The 19,773-nt window shown below is 39.7% G+C and overlaps 2 protein-coding genes across 2 annotated transcripts in view; both read left to right on the forward strand.

Moving 5' to 3' along the window:
* Positions 1 to 19,773, forward strand: part of Rad54b (RAD54 homolog B) — a 67,560-nt gene that overhangs the window by 22,369 nt on the left and 25,418 nt on the right. Inside the window, exons 4-5 of the mRNA XM_021661433.2 lie at positions 14,866 to 15,060; positions 18,442 to 18,714. Coding sequence (XP_021517108.2) covers positions 14,866 to 15,060; positions 18,442 to 18,714 — 468 coding nt within the window. The remainder of the gene's footprint in view (positions 1 to 14,865; positions 15,061 to 18,441; positions 18,715 to 19,773) is intronic.
* Positions 2,505 to 11,815, forward strand: Fsbp (fibrinogen silencer binding protein). Its single transcript, XM_021661434.2, has 2 exons — positions 2,505 to 3,789; positions 7,864 to 11,815. The coding sequence occupies exons 1-2, from the start codon at positions 3,416 to 3,418 to the stop codon at positions 8,387 to 8,389; spliced, it is 900 nt and encodes a 299-aa protein (XP_021517109.1). The 5' UTR covers positions 2,505 to 3,415; the 3' UTR covers positions 8,390 to 11,815.

A 19,773-nucleotide genomic window follows, 5' to 3' on the forward strand; every position in this document is an offset into this window, starting at 1 on the left:
CAAGGGTGTTTAATTTCGAGAAAACTTGCATGCAGGGGTCAAACCATTTTACAAAATGGCGACTCTAGACAAAGGCTCTCAGGCCTTTTTATAGGAAACTAGAGGGATTCTAGCAAGGCTTAGGTAATCTAAAACTGCATTGGTGGGAGCCAGGGAAATTACAAGGGTTGATTCCTAATTGGCTTGTGTCCAGGTGGTCGGTGGGCTGCATTCTTGTGCCAAGATGTTTAACAACAGGGTGAGATGAGGCTGCCTAGCACAGATGCCCCCTCCTGAGACAAGATACTTGCCCATTCTTGCAGTTATCTCCAGGCTGTTCCTTGGGTAGGGGATTTTATGGTCTTGTTCCTGGAATTGGTGACCTGTGACCTAGTTTCTGGGACTGATGACTCTTTTTTTTTTGTTTTTTTTTTTTTAAATCAGGGCTGGTCCTAAAGTGGAGACACATTGGAGTTTATGTCATCCTCTCGGTTCCTGACAGTGAGAAAACAGGGAGGGTATAGAAAATAATGGTGCTGGCTTTTAGCCTAGTTAGCGGATGAAGAGTGTGGGAGAAAGTCTTCCTTGTGCAGTAGCATTAGGGATGAGATACAGGGTTCCATTCTGAAATTGCCTTTTATTTCACAGGACTAATAGATGGAGTATTTTAGGGGTATCGGGGTTGGGTCCCAACTATCAGCCAAATAGGGATTATGTTGTATGTATGTCTAATTTGCATTCTTTTTAAATATACCATGTTAAGATTGTTATATGTTAATGCATAGAAATCTTTTTTTCTTTTTTTTTATATGTGCATATGTACATGTGTCTGAGCGCCTGTGTGGGTGGGCCGTGTGCATGTGTGTGGAGGCTAGAGTTCGTGGCTTGCCTTCTTCCAATGATCTCTGTTTACTGAGGCAAGGCGACTAAATCGGGTTCTCAGATTGGGCTAATCTAGCTAGCCAGTTTACCCTGGGAATCCCCTGTTTTTGCTTCCTAAATTTAGGGATTACATGTAGGTTACCATGCCTATCCAGCTTTTTTGTTTGTTTTGTTTTTGTGTTTGGGGGTTTCTCTATGTAGCCCTGACTGTCCTAGAACTAGCTCTGTAGACCAGGTTGGCTTTGAACTCGTAGAGATCTGTCTGCTTCTGCTGGGATTAAAGGTGTGCATAGATGGGTGGTGGGGAAACGGAACTCTGGTTTCATGCTTGAGTGACTACTTTATTGTCTGAACCATCTCCCTAGCCATTTTGTCTCTTGACACAGGGTCTTGTTATATGTAGCCCAAGTATGTAGTCCGCTCTGGCCTTAGACTTGTGCTCTCCCCATCCCTGGGCAGGTAAGCCACCACACCCAGCTCTTAGTCTTTTTTAAATTTTGTTTTCTTTGTTTGTTTGTTTGTTTTGGACAGGTAATACATTTAAAAATTGTTGAATGTTTTCAGGGTCATTGATCTCATTTTACATGTTTACTGTCTAGCACTCAGGATAATCCTGAGTTGGAGGCCAGTCTGGGCTACCTTGGGAGTTTGTGCTATATAGGGAGACCCTATCTCAAGTCAGCAACAAAGAGCCAAAAAAGTGAGGATTCAGCAAGTTAAATTTGCTTCTTTGTTATAAAGATGAGAACAAGGTTAGCAACTTCAGAGGCCGGGCTGTAGATGAGGAATAGCACAGAGCAGCAGTCCGGAAGCCCTCGTGCGCCAGGAGACATCTTTGTAGCGTTTCTGTGCACTGCAGCTTCCTACAAAGCGGCGTCTATTCTTCGGGTCTTGTGCTGAGCTCAGGAACATTTTGTATAGGTTTGGTTAATTGCTCTATGGACTCACTCTTACTTCATAAACATTAAGTGTGTGTGTATGTGTGTATATGTAGTCTTTGGCAGTTGGTTCTCTTCTTCCACTATGTGGGTCCCAGGGATCAAACTCAGCTCATCATGGTTGGCATCAGATGCCTTCATTGTTAGGATTGTGCAGCAAAGTTACACGGGTTCACAAATTGCGCCATGCGACTGGTTCTGTGTGGGAGGTTTATTAAGGGAAGGGAGAAGGGGTCACAGAGACCACCTCTGGGTAGGGCGAGAAAGAGACAGGGTGGTAAGAGAGGGTGGAGGTGGTGCGAGTTCTCTTATAAGGTGACCCAGAGCATGTGCAGGTGGTTTTCAGGTAGTCCGTAGGTGGCCTCACAGATGCCTGATGTTCTGTTTGTCAGGCCCCTCGGAGCTGGCTGTGGAGATGCCTGCTTATGGATCCCAATATCCACTATGTAAACTATTTTGCCAGCCTTTGACTGAATCAAATATGTTCAGTTTTGGTTTTATTGACTTATTTCTTTAGTTTTGGGGTGCTGGGGATTAAACCTGGAACCTTTGCTGTACCACTGAGCTACACCTAGAGTCTTTCACACATGCTTCAAGTAATTCCCCTATTTGGACAAATGTATCATGAGAAAATAAACTTGTTTTTGTGATTATTATATGGTTCAAACTAGGATTAAATATGAAAACTAAAGGCTAGATTGGATGTTTCTTTTCATATAGTCCATGTTGTGTAATTAAGATAAACAAAAAAATCTTTAATAGAAACATGGTTTTGTTTATACACTCTTATCCAAGACACGATTATGCCATTTCTCACCATTAATTTTTAAACACGGTAAAGCAGGCTGGTATATTTACAGACATTACAGGTAGAATAATAAAGCATATTTTTATCTGATTTTTATATCCAGAATTCAATAAAAATTTCTCCTTGAATAACAGAATTCTGCAGGGGCTGCTATACACTGGACATGAAGAGGAAGCTTAGCTTTACTGTAGTCTGAGCTGGTGTAACCTAACTAGCTAGAGGATATGCAATTCCTGATTGACAGCCAGACCAGCAGCATGCAGATTTTGCAAGGGAGAACACCCAGCTCAGAAACAGTGATTAGAGCTCTGTTTGGAATCACTACGTTCGCCCCTCGTGTATTCTAGCTTTCGGTCTGCTAGATTTGTAAACACATAGCACAAAACAGTTCCTCTTTTGTTTTTATTAAAGTGATACTGCAGTGCTGTTTCAGTCCATCAGCCCGGCATGCATGTGTGGAAATTTGATAGTCTCACTAAATTAGCTAATTTTAAGCTGTGTTTTATGCTTATCTCTAGACCTTTGTGCATTAAATCCTATCTCGAGCTGCTCTCTTTACACACAAGTGTGTTTTGCTTGTGCTTTCCTGTCTTCTGTGAGAAGCTTTATGTAGGTCAGGCTTGGCTTAAGCAGCTTTCCTGAACCTGCGTCAGCTTAAGCTGGAGGAATTTTAATAAGCCCTCCCCTGTAGGCGTGGGCCTAAATGAGGCTAGCCTAGTTAAGCCTGATCTTTCTGTTTGTGGAAAGAGCTGAGCAGAGCTGAAGGCTGCATGGTTTCAGAGGCTGCCTACTTCATTTCAAAAGAACAATGGTAGGAAAGGCTAGATCTTCCAATTTTACCTTGTCTGAAAAGCTTGATTTGCTAAACCTTGTGAAGCCATATGTGAAAATTCTCGAAGAGCACACTAATAAAAATTCAGTAATAGTGGAAAAGAATAGATGTTGGGATGTCATAGCAGTTAACTATAATGCAATTGGAGTAGATCGCCCTCCTCGAACAGCTCAGGGCCTACGCAGCCTTTACAAAAGGCTCAAAGAATATGCCAAACAGGAGCTATTGCAGCAGAAGGAGGCCCAATCTGACTTTAAAAGCAATATTTCCGAGCCAACCAAGAAAGTTATGGAGATGATTCCCCAGATTTCCAGCTTTTGCCTGATAAGAGACAGGAGCCACACACAAAGGTAAGCCTCATTTTATTTCGCTGTGGGGATGATGGCGCCTCCTGTCTATGGGGCTCTGGCTTAGCTGTGACTGAGATGTGCATAGTAAGCACCCCACAAGGGGAGCCCTGAATACTGTCTTTGTTTGCTTTCTTAAAAAAAAAAAAGTAAAGCTAGGAGGAATTTTTCTGTTACGCTAGATTTAAACTACTTTTTAATGTCTTTCCCTCTTTCATTCCTGTAGTTTCTAAAAGTAAAGGTTAAGGAGGAATTAATGGGATGAAGCTTCTGACATCACTAAATAAACTTTTAAAGATGTCACTAGCATGCAGTGTACAAAATACTGGGTTTCATTATGACATTTTCATACATATATATTATATACTTTTATTATATCTCTAACTTTTTAAGCCTTAAAATTAGACTACGTGCTTCTGAGATGCATTATTCTCATTTAAGATTAAATTTCATTGAAATATGTTTTTTGACTTTTAATATAGAATCTGTACGATGTTAGTAGTCTTGAAGCAAATGGAAACTTTGTTTTTTATAAATTACTACTGTGTATGTTTCTTGAATATGCATTGGACAAAACTTAAAATCAAACTCATTAATGACATGGTTGTGTATGTGAAGACTGTTGTTTCTCTAATGTATTTGAAATTGGTAAGATGGAAACATTAAAGGAAGTTAACACCTAATTAAGAGGTTCAGATTATATAATAAAATGAAGTGTAATTGATCTAGAAGTGTAAATGATCTAGTTTCACTTTGATAGAGGGTCATAGGAGGGGGTAAACTTTCTCATACTGCTCTGTAAGTTAGAAAACTCAGTTTTAATAAGAGTACTCTGGGTTAGGGGTTGAAAACAATTTTGGTTTAAGTTTGTTCTGTATGATTATTTGCTTAAGATTCTTAAAAGCTGTTACCTGTGACTAATTAAAATTTAACTCTTGACATAAGATGAAAATGGCAGCTCCATTCTTACACTGAATCATTTAGGGTAATTTAAACGAACTGTAAACTCTTTGCAAGTTGAAGGGCCTTTCAAACAAAGGTTCAGTGTGCTTTCTTGCTCCAGGAGAGGCATTATATAAGCAAAATTGCTGATTACCTGTGAAACTTTTGAAGTTAGTAGAGAAATAAAAGAGGAAAGCTTTTTAGCTGAGTCTATCTGTTTTGGTAACTTATTAGGAGATTTTTTTTTTTTGTTTTATTTTATTTTATTTTTTGAGCTTTTTACCCTTTACTGCTTATTTCTGCTTGGTAGCACAGAACAAATAAATAAATAAATAAGCAAACAAACAAACAAATAAATAAATAAAGCGACCCATTTGGGAATCCAGGATCTGGTTAATTCTTTGGGCCAGGGGTAGAAATTTTCATGATAGTGGCAAATGATGAGATTCTATGTTGGATGTATAATAATCTCCACAGTAAAATTGTTTGGTATTGTCCTACTTGTTTTGAATTTTGCCTCTTTCAAAGATAGCTTGGAGAAGAATGGCTTTTGTATTAGTGGTATAAGAGTATACCTTTTGGGTATTAAATTTTGATTGAAAATGATACATAATCACTGATTTTTAGTTAGCTGCATATTTAAAAATGCAGTGACTACAGAGAACACATAGTAACGTGTTTACATTTTGACCATCATGCATCATATACACACACACAAGTTTTTGATACACCAATATTTTTCTTATAAAAATGAACTAGCTCATCTCTAGATCTGTTGTTTAAAGAGCACTGCTAGGTTTTAAAAGGAAGGATATAAGAAATATGTCACTTATGTTAGTATCTACACTGAAATTTTTCTGCTAGCTTATATTAATTTAATATATTTATAGATTTATCTCAGCTTATATATATTTAGCTGAGATTATAAATTTATAATTTTGATTATGTTTTTACACAAATACTACTATTTATTTGTTTAGACTCTACTAGGAAATTTTACTGCATGCGTTATATATTTTTAAAAATATTTACTGTATTTGTAACTTTATAACTTAGAATGCTTTTTAAAAAATTTTATACTAATCTCTAAAAAGCAGATTGTTGTTTATATTTTGTAATCTTTTTGATCCTCTAAATTTAGATTTTTAGTTTTTAGTTATCTTTCTTGAGACTTTCCCTAATGCTTTGTTTTATTCCTTATACTGTTTCACCAAAATAGAATGAATAATCTAGGCATTTTTAATGTATTTTTAATTTGTTTGGGAGTATAATTTCTATATTTATATGCTACATACTTCTTTGCAGTAGAATTATGAAGATAATCTAAAACAATTTTTTTAAAGATTTTTATTTACTTATTATGTATACAGTGTTCTGCTTACATGTACACCTGCAGGCCAGAAGGGGGCACCAGATCTCATAGATGGCTGTGAGTCACCATGTGGTTGCTGGGAATTGAACTCAGGACCTCTGGAAGAGCAGACGTGCTCTTTAACCTCTGAGCCATCTCTCCAGCCCCTAAACACTTTTTATTTATAGTTTTAACCTTTTCTTGTTCCAGACTTTAGTCTAGAGCAGAGTTTCTCAATCTGTGGGTGGTGACTTTTGGGGGTCACATATTCGGTATGTGTCCTTCCGATTCATAACAGCGGCATAAATACAGTTATGAGGTAACAGTGAAATAATTTTATGGTTGGTCCCACAGACGGTCGACTACCATCTTCCTCAGCTTTAATGGTTTGTACAGGAGTCGAGGACAGAAGCAGGAGAACACAGTAAATGACTCAGCGTCTAGGAACCTCAGCAGTATGGGGACAGTTAATGTCTCTGTGAGAGCATGGAAGTGGCTTTTCTGGGCGAGTGAGGTGGCGCAGTTGGTACAGGGGGAGCTGCTGAGCCTGATGCCCTGCCTTTGAGCCCCTTCCCTGCATGGTGGGAGGAGGGAGGAGAGAACAAGCTCCCATATATTGTGTCCTCAGCTGCGCACACACACAATAATTGTAAAAAAAGAAGCTTTTTTTTTTTTAAACTTATGTCTGAGGAGATGGTTCTGTTAGTAAAGTGCCTGCCACGAAAGCATGACATTCTGGGTCCAGATCTCTAGAACACATGTGAAAAGCTAAAAATGGTAGTCTTCCCAGCGTTGGGAGGATCAGAAACAGGTGGGTCCCTGAAGTTCATTGGCCGGCTGATTTAGCTCAGTGGCTGCGCCTCATGTTCAGAGAGACCCTACATCAAAGGAAAAAATCCAACCAACCAACCAACCAACCAACCAACCAACCAACCAAAAACAGGGATAGAGAACAATTTTCAGAAGGAAACCTGACCGTGTCCTTGGGTCTCTGTGGGGACCCACGTCATTATAGATGGTTGTGGGCCACCATGTGGTTGCCAGGAATTGAACTTGGGACCTCTGGAAGAGCAGCCAGTGCTCTTACCCAGTGAGCCATCTCTCCAGCCAGGGGACCCACATTATATGTACACACACACACACACACACACACACACACTCACACATTTAGTTCCCAGCACCTATATGGAAGCTCACAAGTGTGTAATTGTAATATGGTGGGGGTGGTCTTGATTGGGTTCTTTTTCAGTGCCAATTAAAGAATTAAAAGACAAAAACATTCTTGATCTGCAACAGGTAGCAGAGAAATCTCCAGCATCCCAGATTGCAACGATAGAATCAGCAGTTGAAGAAAGGTGTTTGTTGGGGATGAGGAAACAGACACACAGAGAAAAAGGCCCTCCAAAGAGGAGAGGGGACTCAGGAAAGGAAAAACAAACAAACAAACAAACAAAAAATACCAAAACAAAACAAAAGAGGGTTTCTTTGATCATTTGTCCTGGAACTCACTATACAGACCTGGCCTCAAACTCAGAAATCTATGGGCCTCTGCCTCCGGAGTGCTGGGGTTAAAAGGCATTTTTTCTTTTGGTTGCCTAGTTTGTTTTGACATAGGGTGTGGTATGTAGCCCAGGCTGTCCCCGCCTCCCAAGTGCTGGGGTTACAGGTATGTGCCACCACCCTCTATTCAAAGATTCATAGTTAAATGTTTATCCATATTAAATATTAAACCGTGCTATAAGTATGCTTATTGCTTACAATGTGTCTTTCTTTTAATGTGCTAGTGCAACCTTGGATGAGGCTGCCCAAGCTGGAACCGGTCCTCTGCAGGTGACGGTGGATCACCGTCCTGTTGCTATTACTGTAGAGGTGAAGCAAGAAGAAGATGTTAAACTGTCTCCTCCATTGTTTTCAAATCCTCAACACAATGATACCTTAGAGCAAAGAGAAGAGCAGGAATTCATACATGTTATGGAAGGATCCCTGTCTCCATCACTTTCTTCTGTTGATATGAGAATGACATCATCTCCATCTTCTATTCCAAGGAGAGATGGTATTTTTCATCATGACAGTGGAGAACACTTTAGGTCTCTGCTGAGATGTGACCCTCAGGTCCTGCAAATGTTAAAAGAGGAACACCAGATAATTTTAGAAAATCAAAAGAATTTTGGATTGTATGTTCAGGAGAAGAGGGACGGATTGAAAAGAAGGCAGCGGCTAGAGGAGGAGCTGCTAAGAGCAAAGATTGAAGTAGAGCAGCTGAAAGCGACTCGCTTACGGCATGATCTGCCTGAGTATAGCAGTATCTAAGACGTTTTTCAGTCTTGCAATTTGATAATTTTAATTTTGGAGTATCACGAAGCTCAGCACATGTTCTATAAAAATGTTGTTAATCTCTCTCTTATAAAAAAGATTTTGACATGATTTTCTTTTTCTTTCTGACCCCTTTTTCCTTTTTCTTCTCTCTCTCTCTCTCTCTGGGTTTTTGAGGCAGAATTTCTTTGTGTAACCCTGTCTGTCTTGGAAAGGAACTAGCTCTGTAGACCAGGCTGGCCTTGAACCTATTTTTTTTTCACACAATTTTCTAAGTATTTAATTTTTAGATACTAACATTTACTGATTGGTTGGCATGGTAATCCAGTTTATTTCCTCTCCCCAGTTTTTCCTAAGATATTTAACTATTGGCCTTATGTAAGATCTTTTATTTTTATTATAAAAATAGTACAAATAGAATTACATATGGTGTGTAAGCCTATAATTACAGCCCTTGAGAGGCAGAGGCAGATCAGATGTAGCCATTCTTGGCTACATACCAGCTTCAAGGTCAGCCTGTGCTATGTGAAATACTGTGTCAAAACAAAATTTACCAGTTGTTTAAATGCATTCATATTTCAAAGTCCTGAATCTTCAACGGCGTTAGTTACAACTTTGAGAGTTAGTGTTAAGAGTGTGCGTGCTGCGTGTTGAAAGTTACCTAATGAATGGTAAACACATACCTTTAATGCTGAGCTACATCCTAGTCCTATTTCTTCTTTTTTGGAAACAATATCTCACCGTGTAGCCCAGGCTAGCCTGTATGTAATCCAAGCTTCTCCTACCCCAGCCTTCTCAATACTGGGATTGTAGGTATCTGCTAAATTAGCAGTAACAAAAAACTTGTATGCATTACAGTGCCGCTGTCTTTATCTCTTGAAAGAGTGGTGTTAGACCTTAGGGTTTGAAGATATTTGGAAAACACTTCAGTTTTCCAAATGAAAATGAAACCAAGGTCCAGGGTGCCATCATTTATTTCAGTTATCACAGCTTTTTATGTCAGAGGACGCATTGGCACTTAGTTTTAATGGGTTGGGGTGGGGCCGGGCAGGGGAGGTAATGATAGTGGTCATTTTTATTCCTTATTTAGTCTATAGAAATGAAAATCTAGGAGATTTACATCTCTACACACAGCTGGGTTATGAAGTCTAGGGAATTGTCTCTACCCTGCCCTCCTTCCTTTCTTTTCTGCTGTCTGATCAGGGATTTTTATTGACGCTATTACGTGTTTTGACCATGTGATTAAAATTATCTTAATTTATTTTAAATGTTTTCCTGGAAAATGTTTTCTTCACAGAAAACTTAGAATAAAATGAAATAAAAATTATTTAGAATGAAAATAACAAAAATCATGTTTACATTTAATATAACTTAATAGATTTTTATAAATATGATTTTTGTAAATATTGTATTATTCCATGAAAATAAAATTTTAATTTTTATGATAAATATTAAATTTATGTTAAGTATTTAATGTGTGTCTTACGTATTTGATTTCTAGTTTTGCTGGGATTTTGATGAGTGAAGACCTTGAAAAGTCAGGCTTTCGAATGGGGCAGGTAGAGTTTCAGAAATCCTAGGGATAAAAGGAACCTGGAGTGAGCTTGAGCTTTTTAACAGCACGTAGAAAATGGGATGAAGTGGATCAAGGTATCCACGCACAGACGCACTCTAAGCAAGGCAGTTTTTAAGTGCGGATAGGTAGAAAGCTTTTGGTAACTTGAACTAGGGACTTTTTTTTTTTTTTTGGTCTTACAATGACCTGGAATACACTATGTAGATCAGATTTGGCTCAGTGTCACAGAGATCATTCACCTCCGGAGTGCTGGGATTAAGGGCTTGTCTGGTGGACAAGGCTTGACTACATTAGTTCAAGTTGAAACTTTACATGCAGAAATATGTCAGAAATCTGTATTCTGTGTGAACAATCTCAGCTTTTAAATGTCTGGAAGTCATCCAGAATGCTTTTCAGTCACAGTTTAGGCATGCCAGTGGGCCTGCCCCTTAGCGCCTGGGTGCCAGGCTTCCAGTGGGGAAAAAGCCCAAGAAGACCTGTGGCTGGGATCCTGGGCTTTCCTGGTATAACTGAGGCCTGAGATCCCTTCCGTCCACGGCACCACACACACACAGAGTTCAGACAATAGTGTTAGTCCTGAACTGGAGTGTCAGCGGCGTGTTGGCTCCTTAGAAGTGTAAACCCCTCCAGTGTGTCTGAAACTAGGGCTGGGGTTCCGCAGTCTGTCAAGGGAGTCCCCTGGGGATTCTGATGCTAGCTAAAGGGTAAGACTTGAACTAGGTGCTTAAATCAGCCAGCTTCTCAGCCGTTCTTACTGAAGAGAAATGTGGGTGAAGTGGAATTGAGAGGATGTCAGCTGTTACCAAGTTATGGATTACATTAAATGCTATTTTTAAGGAGTCAGATTTAACTGAATATAAAGTGAGAAGCTGTGGAGGCTTTTTGATTATAGAGACGACATGATTAAAGATGTGTTTTGGGGAGAATGCTATCATATTTAGTGATGCAAGTTATGGTTTAATAAAGTGAACTCTTAGGGTATTGGGTTAGCTCGTTTATTGAATTTTGTTGGTTGAATCACAAAAGCATTGTATGCTTTATACTTGCATTAAGCAAAACTTTGTATTGTGCAATGTCCTGAGGGCTGAGGATGTAGCTCAGGAGGCAGGATGCTTGCCTAGCGCCCAGGAGGTTCTGGGGCGGGTTCTTAACGCTGCATGAGCCCTGTGTGGGTGGTACTGCATCCCCGTAATCCTAGCATTTGGCACTGGAGGATCAGGACCTGAAGGTCAAGGTCATGATGAATTCTTTCTACTCCCCCCCCCCCCCCAGACAGGGTTTCTCTGGGTAGCTTTAGCTGGCCTAGAACTCAGAGATCTACCTGCCTCTGCCTCCCGAGTGCTGGGATTACAGGGGTGAGCCCCCGCCCAGCCTTTATGGCAGTTTGTCTTCGTAATCTGTGCTATGACTTTCATTTAAAATGTAACGAATCTTTTACTTTTAGGTAACATATTTTATAATAAAATTTTAATAACTGTGTCATTAGTAGAAACCTTTTTAAAGTTATTAAAAGTAAGCTATGCTATGAAGTATAATTCATTTTATAATTTCAGCATGCTGCCACTCATACTTGATAGTAAACATTCAGTCTCAGTATTGACTTTGTATAGCAAAACCCATTTTAGAAGTGTTTCTGTGGAAGATTAATTCTGTGAAATGTTTCTAGAAAATAATTCTGTGTTTAAAGAAAGTACATCTGTTTTGGTGGTTTGGTTCTATAATCAGTGTGGAAATTAAAAATATATAGATGCAAAATTGCCTTTGAAAATTTCTTTTGCTGTACATAAATTGGTATTATAATTACATTTTTATCTAGCATTGTTCAAATTTGCTGTTTCCATATGTCAAGTGACACAATTTGGTAGCAGTTAAGGGTTATGTTGGATAATAAACTTAATTTAAAAAATTTTAAATCCAGAATTCCATTCATTAGAGTAAACTTACTGCAGTTTTTTTATGAGTCAGTATTGTTTTAATTATATGTAAAACATCTAATTGTGCCCCGTTCTCTAATTCCTGTGCAACCATCTTTTCAAAGCATAGTGTATGAGAATATCTGAACAAAGCAAAAATTTAGTTATCTGACCACAGAACCCTTCTGGAAGTCCTCCACCCACCTTGATCTTATAGAGTATGGCACTGAAATTTTGAGGTAATTCTCTTTCGCTGTTCTTTTTGATATGGAGACTTTCTGAATTTGAGGACCGCCTGTCACCTGAGAACAGTTTCTGCTGGGGACAAACTTTACTTGGGGAAGCTTCCAGGCATTCCGGATACCATCCAGAGCTTTTGGGTCCAGGAACCTCATGCTATCTGGGAGAAGCTGGAAAAACCTGAGGGCTTTTGTTTTTCACACACCTGAGGTGTGATTCTGTAGGGATTCTTCCAATATGAAAATAGGCAAGGTAAATGATCATTTCATTTGATCACTGATGTTTTTTTTCTTCCGAGACATGTTTTCTCTGTGTAGTCCTACCTGTCTTGGAACTCACTCTAGACCAGGCTGGCCTCGAACTCAGAGATCTGCCTGCCTCTGCCTCATGCATGCTGGGATTAAAGGTGTCCGCCACCCTACTTGGCTTTTATTTGATCTCTTAGTAATTTGGATAGTGGGTAGTTTTTGCTCCCTTCCTAGCTTATCTCTTTCTCTTTTAAGGTTTGTTTATTTATTATGTATGCAATGTTTTGTCTGCATGCACACCTGAAGAGGGCACCAGATCTCATTACAGATGGTTGGGAGCCACCATGTGGTTGCCGGGAATTGAACTCAAGACCCCTGGAAGAGCAGCCCATGCTCTTAACCTCTGAGCCATCTCTCTAGCCCCTTAGCTTATCTCCTAGAGTTCAGTGAATTGTGTTGACTATATTATACTGCTGCTGATGGTGGTTAGTGAATGTTTTGTTAATACATGTTTTTTTTAAGAATAATGAAGTAAGTTATATTGATTTGTATATTCTTTTTGGTGCCATAAGTCAGAATTTAGTGTAGTAGAGATATAAGTTCTTGATGAAGCAAACTTGAAATAAAATTATCTTCAAGACTATAATAGATACCAAATACACTGTATCTAAATATCATGCACAGAAACAAGCTCAAGGTCCACAAATTCTCAAAATAAAATATTTGGTTTTAAGCCGGGTGCGGCACACACCTTTGGTCCCAACAAGGTCATACCTCCCAATCCTTCCTTAGACACGCCGCCTCCAACAAGGTCATACCTCCCAATCCTTCCTTAAACAATCTACCCACTGGGAACCAACATTCAAATATATGAATCTGTGGAGGCCATTCTCAATCAACTCGCCACATACGCATTAACACGTTCACTAAAATAGAACTGTAATAACTTTTTCTGGTAGAGGTTGGGGAGACAGGTATAGCCATGCATAGCCATGCACAAGCACACATGTGGCACATAGAAACACATGCAGGCAAAACACCCACACACATAAAAGAAATGTACTTCTTAAAGTATGCAATAATATATAAATGGCTTCAAATTGAAAATTACCTGTAACTTTCCTTACCTAATAAAAAAAATAGTAAATGTCAAAGTTCAGTGTTATGTGTAAAATAAACATATATCTCTTCCCACTCAAGGTTTATACAATGATTCCAGGACAGCCAGGGCTACACAGACAGTAACCCTGTCTCAAAACAAACAAAACAAAGCAAACAAAAAAAAAATTAATACACTACCGTGAATCAGGGTATAAGTTCTCAGCTACGGCTCCAGCACCATGCCTGATTGCCACATACCCCGCAGTGGTGGTCACAGACTGATCCTCTGAAGCTAAGCAAGCCCACAGGGAAGAACTCTCTTCTGTAGGTTTGGTGTTTCATCCCAGGCAGATATCTGAGAGTTCGAGGCCAGCCTGGTCTACAAAGTCAGTTCCAGGACACCCAGGGCTACCCAGAGAAATCCTGTCTCGAAAAACAAACAGACAAACAAAAAGAGAATCCTGTCATTTGTGGCTACATGGGTGAATATGGATGATATCATGCAAGTGAAATAGGAGACTACTGTACGGTTTCCCTTGTACGTGGTGTCTACAAACGTTGAGACAGATGCAGAGTGTAGCGTCACTAGGAGTTTAATTTCAGAAAACTCTGCAACCTTCTTTTTTCCTCAGCTTGTCATGTTAATGAAATTAGTCGTTAAAAACATATATATTCCTTCATGTCTAGATGTTAAAATAATAGCTTTAATTTCTAGTGTCCCAAAAGTTTTACAGTGACAAGTCACACTATTTCAGTTGAATTTATATGGCTTATAGGTGATAAGACATTACATTCTTACATTATTACATTACATTAGAAGTCCAAATACTGGGTGCAATCATGGTCATGTTTGCACCCAGTATTTGGACTTCTTAGTTTCTAAAATACCAAAATGAACATTTCAAATACTCTTCAATTTTTTTTTTTTTTTTTTTTTACATTCATTATTCTCTTTTTCTGTGTGTGCGGAGGCACTTGTGATTGGAAATCAGATGACATTGGTGGAGTTGATTCCCTTCTCTCAAGTGGTTCCTGGGACCAGACTTGGATTGTCAGGCATGGCAGGAAGTGCCATTGCTCACTGAAGCATCTCACTGACCCACAGACACTCATGTTCTTTCTTAGTACATCTGATTTTCTTATGCATATGGTTGTTACTGTTTCTGTTACTGCTGTTATGGACAGAGCCTCATCCTTGCCTCATGGGTAGCAAGGCTGACCGTGAACTGATCTGATCCTCTTGCCTCTACCTCCAGCATCCTGGGATTACTGGTGGAGTACGCTGCTGTGGTATTTATTATTGCTGTGCCTATTTACTTTTGTTTGAATGACCTTAATACTTACAAATTAAAGTCATCTTCAACAATAATGTCTTAAATTTATTTTTTATTTCAGTTCATTCGGCCTCTAAAGAAATCACAGAATCCAAGACACAAGAAGAGGAACCTAGTAGCTTGCTTAAATATTTCAGTGTTGTTTGGTGTAAAGCTTCAAAGAAAAAACACAAAAAATGGGAAGGTGATGCTATTCTTATTGTGAAAGGAAGGTCCTTCACATTGAAAGATCTGGAAGGCAAAGACATTGGAAGAGGTATTGTAGTGTATATTACCCGCATTTATGATCAGCTCCTAAATTAGTACATATTCGTGGCTGTACAATTGAAACACAATTGAGCTTTAAAAAGGGACAGATTGGGATGTTATTTAATTGAATTTTGTGCCCAACTTTGTATGAAACGTAGTGTTTTTTGTAACAGTGCACCTAATACTCTTATGATCTATGCTAGCTCATTAGGGCAAATTCTGCCTGTCGTTTAATTTTCTCTGAAAGGAGCCAACCAGCTATAGTTGTCTTAGTTGTCTTCTGAGATTAGGGAGTTTGTCTTGGCTCCCCTCCCCTCCCCCAATGTTAAATGATTGAAATTGTAAAGAACTGTCATTATTAGTTGAATGACATCCAATTTTAATAAAAAATTGAAATAGGGAATAAGGAGATAAGGCCCGGGCCTGCACAGATCCACAGCTGAGTTGGAGGGAACCACTGTTTTTATTACACAGCGCTCCCAGAATAGCATGTCCTAATGCAGAGCAGTACGCAGAGCCAGGATGTGTCACACCAGGCTTTTTGTTCTGTTCTCTATCGTTTAGTTTTCAGTTTGGCCACACTTAAGTCTGTTGCATATATTCATCCACTCATTTAAAAAATACAGTTTATAGTTTGTTTGATTTTCAGCTTACATGCCAGTGACTATGCTAAGAGTAAAGGTTCAGAGGTGCATATAATTTATAGTGTAGTAAGGGGAATATAACTGATGATTACAAAGTGGTAGGATAACTGTTTCAGTGAGAATTCCTACCCGCTGGAATGGGCAGCTCTTCCGAGAGCAGCTGGCAGGGAGGGATGGGGCCAGTATTGCTCAGCCCTCCCACGTCATCATGACCGCAGGCAGCAGCCCAGACCAGGGAAGTCCTCATGGCCTCCGGTAATCTGGGTCCTGGACATCTTCACAGACCACTGCTGCTGCAGGGCCTCGGATCCAGACCCGGCCTTCATTGGCAGTGCAGGCCCTCACCATGGCCTCAGGTGACGTGGCTTGCTGCTCACCTCAGGCTGTTCCTCAGCACCCTTGTGTCTCCACTTCTGGCTCTCTTCACAGTGCACACACTGTTCTGCTTCTCTTTCTCTCTCATCTCTCCATCTCTTACTTGCTCATCTTAGTGAGGCTGGGTGCTCACTGGGTGGGTGAGGGCCTTCCCCAGATGGGCTTTGCTGACAGGGTAGCCTGCAGAGGAGATAAGGAGTCAGGTGCTGATGGTCTGAGGAATCTCGAAGCTCTGACTGAGTTGCAGTCAGGTGCTTCTTTATTTATACAGGTTCCACAGAACAGAAGCAGACTAATGGTTTTCCAAGAAGTCCAGATTATGTGTCTGATTTTTCATTACATTTACAGAGTTACAAGTTCAGTCACAATTAGAAAATACAAACATAACAAACAAACAGAACAGATTTTTTTTTTTATTATAAAAATAAATATTAGCCCTGTAACTCCAATTTAAAGAATCTAAAGAATGTCTACTCCAAAACAACCACATTTATTATATGACAACCTGCTTTTAAGCTGGCAGTGTTTGCAGCCTGAAAGCACTCCAGAGAAACAGAAAATATCTGAATCAGTTTTTTTTTTTAAGGAATAGCAAATACTAATACCTAACTTCTTTTATTATATGAAGTAGTAAGTAATTGAAAGGCTGTTGGGCTCTATGTTATTAGCCCTATGATTATCATGGCGGTATTATCTAACCCACTATCACAAATAATAAGACACAGACACCTGTTAGATTTTATAATTGCCTTATTTACCTTGGACCAGGCAGGTATTCTTATCTACGCTGTCTAAATATTCTCACCATCATCTCCCAACCCCTATCCAATGCCACTCACCTTTATCCTCTCCATTTGGACTACCTTTCATCCATAATCCCATGGTACTTGCTTATAATTTTCATTTGGGCCTTTTCATGCCATTAGAGGAGTCCTTCTTTGGTCCATGTGGTATTTCTGGTGTTTTCTCCAGGCTAACCCATCCTGGCCCCCTTCTCCTTCCTCTCTTCCAGTAGTCCATCTGCCTCTCTCCTGTGATTTCTCCAAAGCCTGAGACCCTTAGCCACGCCCACCCCATTCTGCCCTGGCCAGCTAAAATGACTTAGGCAGGTTTATACAGATGGCCAGCGACATCAGACCAGCCTCCAACAACTGTATGTTTCATCCTCTATGCCACAAAGTAGGAAACATTTATTTTAGTCAGTCTATCTTAGTTACTGAGTTCTGTTCCTCCAGGGGTGCATCCTGTACAAGCCCCTATCTTTAAATTTTCAAGAGAGTTTTAAGTAGATTGTAAAGGGAGGTCTTGAATCTGTAACCTATCCTGGCCAGTCAGTTTGTCACTTGTCTCTCTTTACCCTGCACCCATTATGCTGTTTGAGTTTGCTCGGGGGCAAATATCTCAAGAAGATTCTGGAGTAATGGCCTCATCTAGCTATGTGCTTATCTATGCTCACTGAGCTCCAGGGCATAAAAAAGACTTCCAAATAGTGTCCAGATAAAGTTAATTTTAGGATTTCCCTAAAACGACTCAGACATCATTTTCTCAGGAAAAGACATAAAATGAATCATAATGCAGAAAGTCCCCAAGAATGTAACAGACCAAAACCCAAGTGAGGGACAGAATGATGGAGAGTGCAGCATTTGGCCCAGCTTTGCTGGAACCGTGTCATGCAGCTGTGCTGTCTTCATGACTCTTGCTGTTCCCAGTGGGTATGGCTTTGCCAAGGGGGGCCGTTTCATCTGTGTTAATTTCTTAAATACTTCTTTTAAAAACTTAACCATTTATCTGTCTGTCTATCTAGTGTGTGTGTGATGTCAGAGAGAGAATGGTTTGTGGAGGAAGGTAAGAGGACGGTTGTTTCAGAGTTGGTGTACTTTGCTAACTTGCCCAAGAGCTTTCAGGCAGTTCTCCATTGTACCATTAGAATGCTGGGAAATGGCTAGAGATAGTATTTATTAGTTAAGAGTACATATTGTTCTTTTGTTGGACCCAACTTCAGTTTCCAGCACCCACATAGGCACGCACACTCACGCACATATATATAATAAATGAGTCTTTGGAAAAGCACTGATATTATAGACACTATTGCATATTTAAAAATAATCTGGCTTTTTATGTGAATTTTGAGAATTAAACTTGAGTCATTAGGCTTGTTCATCTAGCATTTTGAGCTATTTCCTGGCCCTTCACGCTTTTCTTAAATCAGAATGGTAAGTTATTTTTCTGGCTGTTGATATATATATATATTATAACATATACCAAGGATAGTGTTAATTCTGTACAGTTATGGGAAGATAAATACTTTATTACTAAGTTTTCTTAGAATGTCAGTTCAATTGATTTTTTTTTTTTTAATTTTCTTGGAGGCATTGGATATAAGTTCAAAGAGCTTGAAAATGTAGAAGAAGGCCAAACCCTGACGCTTGGTGGGAAAGAGATAGAAGTCCTGGGTACAATCTCTTCCGACGACTTCCACAGTGGCAAGTGTTTTCAGTGTGCAGGAGGAAGCCCTGTCGTCCTAGGTTCTCAGGCTGCCAGGAAATGTTTTTCTAACCCTTTCAAAAGTGTTTGCCAATCAACTCAACTAAAGAAAACTAGATGGGAAAACTGCAAACCACGCCATGACCCGTGCACACCAAGTAAGGTTTTAAAGACAATTGAACATTCTGTTTTCATTGTTTAACGTTGTTTTTGTTTCGTTTTGTGTTTTGATTTGGTCTTTCAAGACCGGGTTTCTCTGTGTAGCTCTGGCTGTCCTGGAACTTGCTCTGTAGACCCGGCTGACCTTGAATTCACAGAGATCAGCCTGCCTCTGCCTCCTGAGTGCTGGGTAAAGGTGTGTGACATCACCACCTTAGTAGTGTCTAAAGATTTTTGACAAGTGAATTGATGTTTAAATTTTGTTTTAAAATTTGCAAATGGGTGAGGTCAGCCTGGCTTACATAGTGAGTAAGAAGTCTGGACTATATATTTTTCGATTCGTCTCGAAACCAAAAACTAGATAAAACAAAAAAATGCAGGCGAAGAACTGGAAAGCTGGATTAGTGGGCAGAGGCTCCTGCTGCTGAGTTGTTTACCTGAGTTTGATCCTTTCTACATGGTGGAAAGTGAAAACCAACTCTCAAAAGTTATCCAGCTTCACATGCATTCCATGGCATGCACGCACATACAAAATTAAAAAACTGAAAATTTCAGGGGAAGATTATATTCAGATGTACCCTTTCACATAAAGAATAATGATGACATCCAATGAAAGTTATTTAATGTGTGCATTCGTAATTTCAGTGATAGATGCTGATACTGGTGTTTGGTGTACCTCTACAGGGATATTTCCAGGTTCTTCTTGCCCAGAAGAAAGTGCTGAAACAGACATAGCTACAGTAGAAGTAGTGTATTAATAACTAGTACACTTCCAAGGAGGAGAGGCCTAGAACAGAGAGAAAGCTTAGAAGCTCCATGCCAATGCTGCACAGAGGACGAACACTTTTATATTCTGTACCGCTGGCTCTTTGGCTCATTTGCATACTTTGAACTTCCTCAGGAACGCTTTCTGCTCATGTAGTTTACATGAGCCTAAGGTTATCCTCTCAGATCTGGAGCCCTTTGCAAGTGGTCCCTGCCGGTTCCAGTTGGGCTATGCCTGGGGATTTCTAGCCTTCCTCTTTGCTAATTTTTTTGCATTGGGTTAGGTCCTTCCT

This window comes from Meriones unguiculatus, chromosome 6, assembly GCF_030254825.1.
Source record: "Meriones unguiculatus strain TT.TT164.6M chromosome 6, Bangor_MerUng_6.1, whole genome shotgun sequence".
Classification (NCBI taxonomy): domain Eukaryota; kingdom Metazoa; phylum Chordata; class Mammalia; order Rodentia; family Muridae; genus Meriones; species Meriones unguiculatus.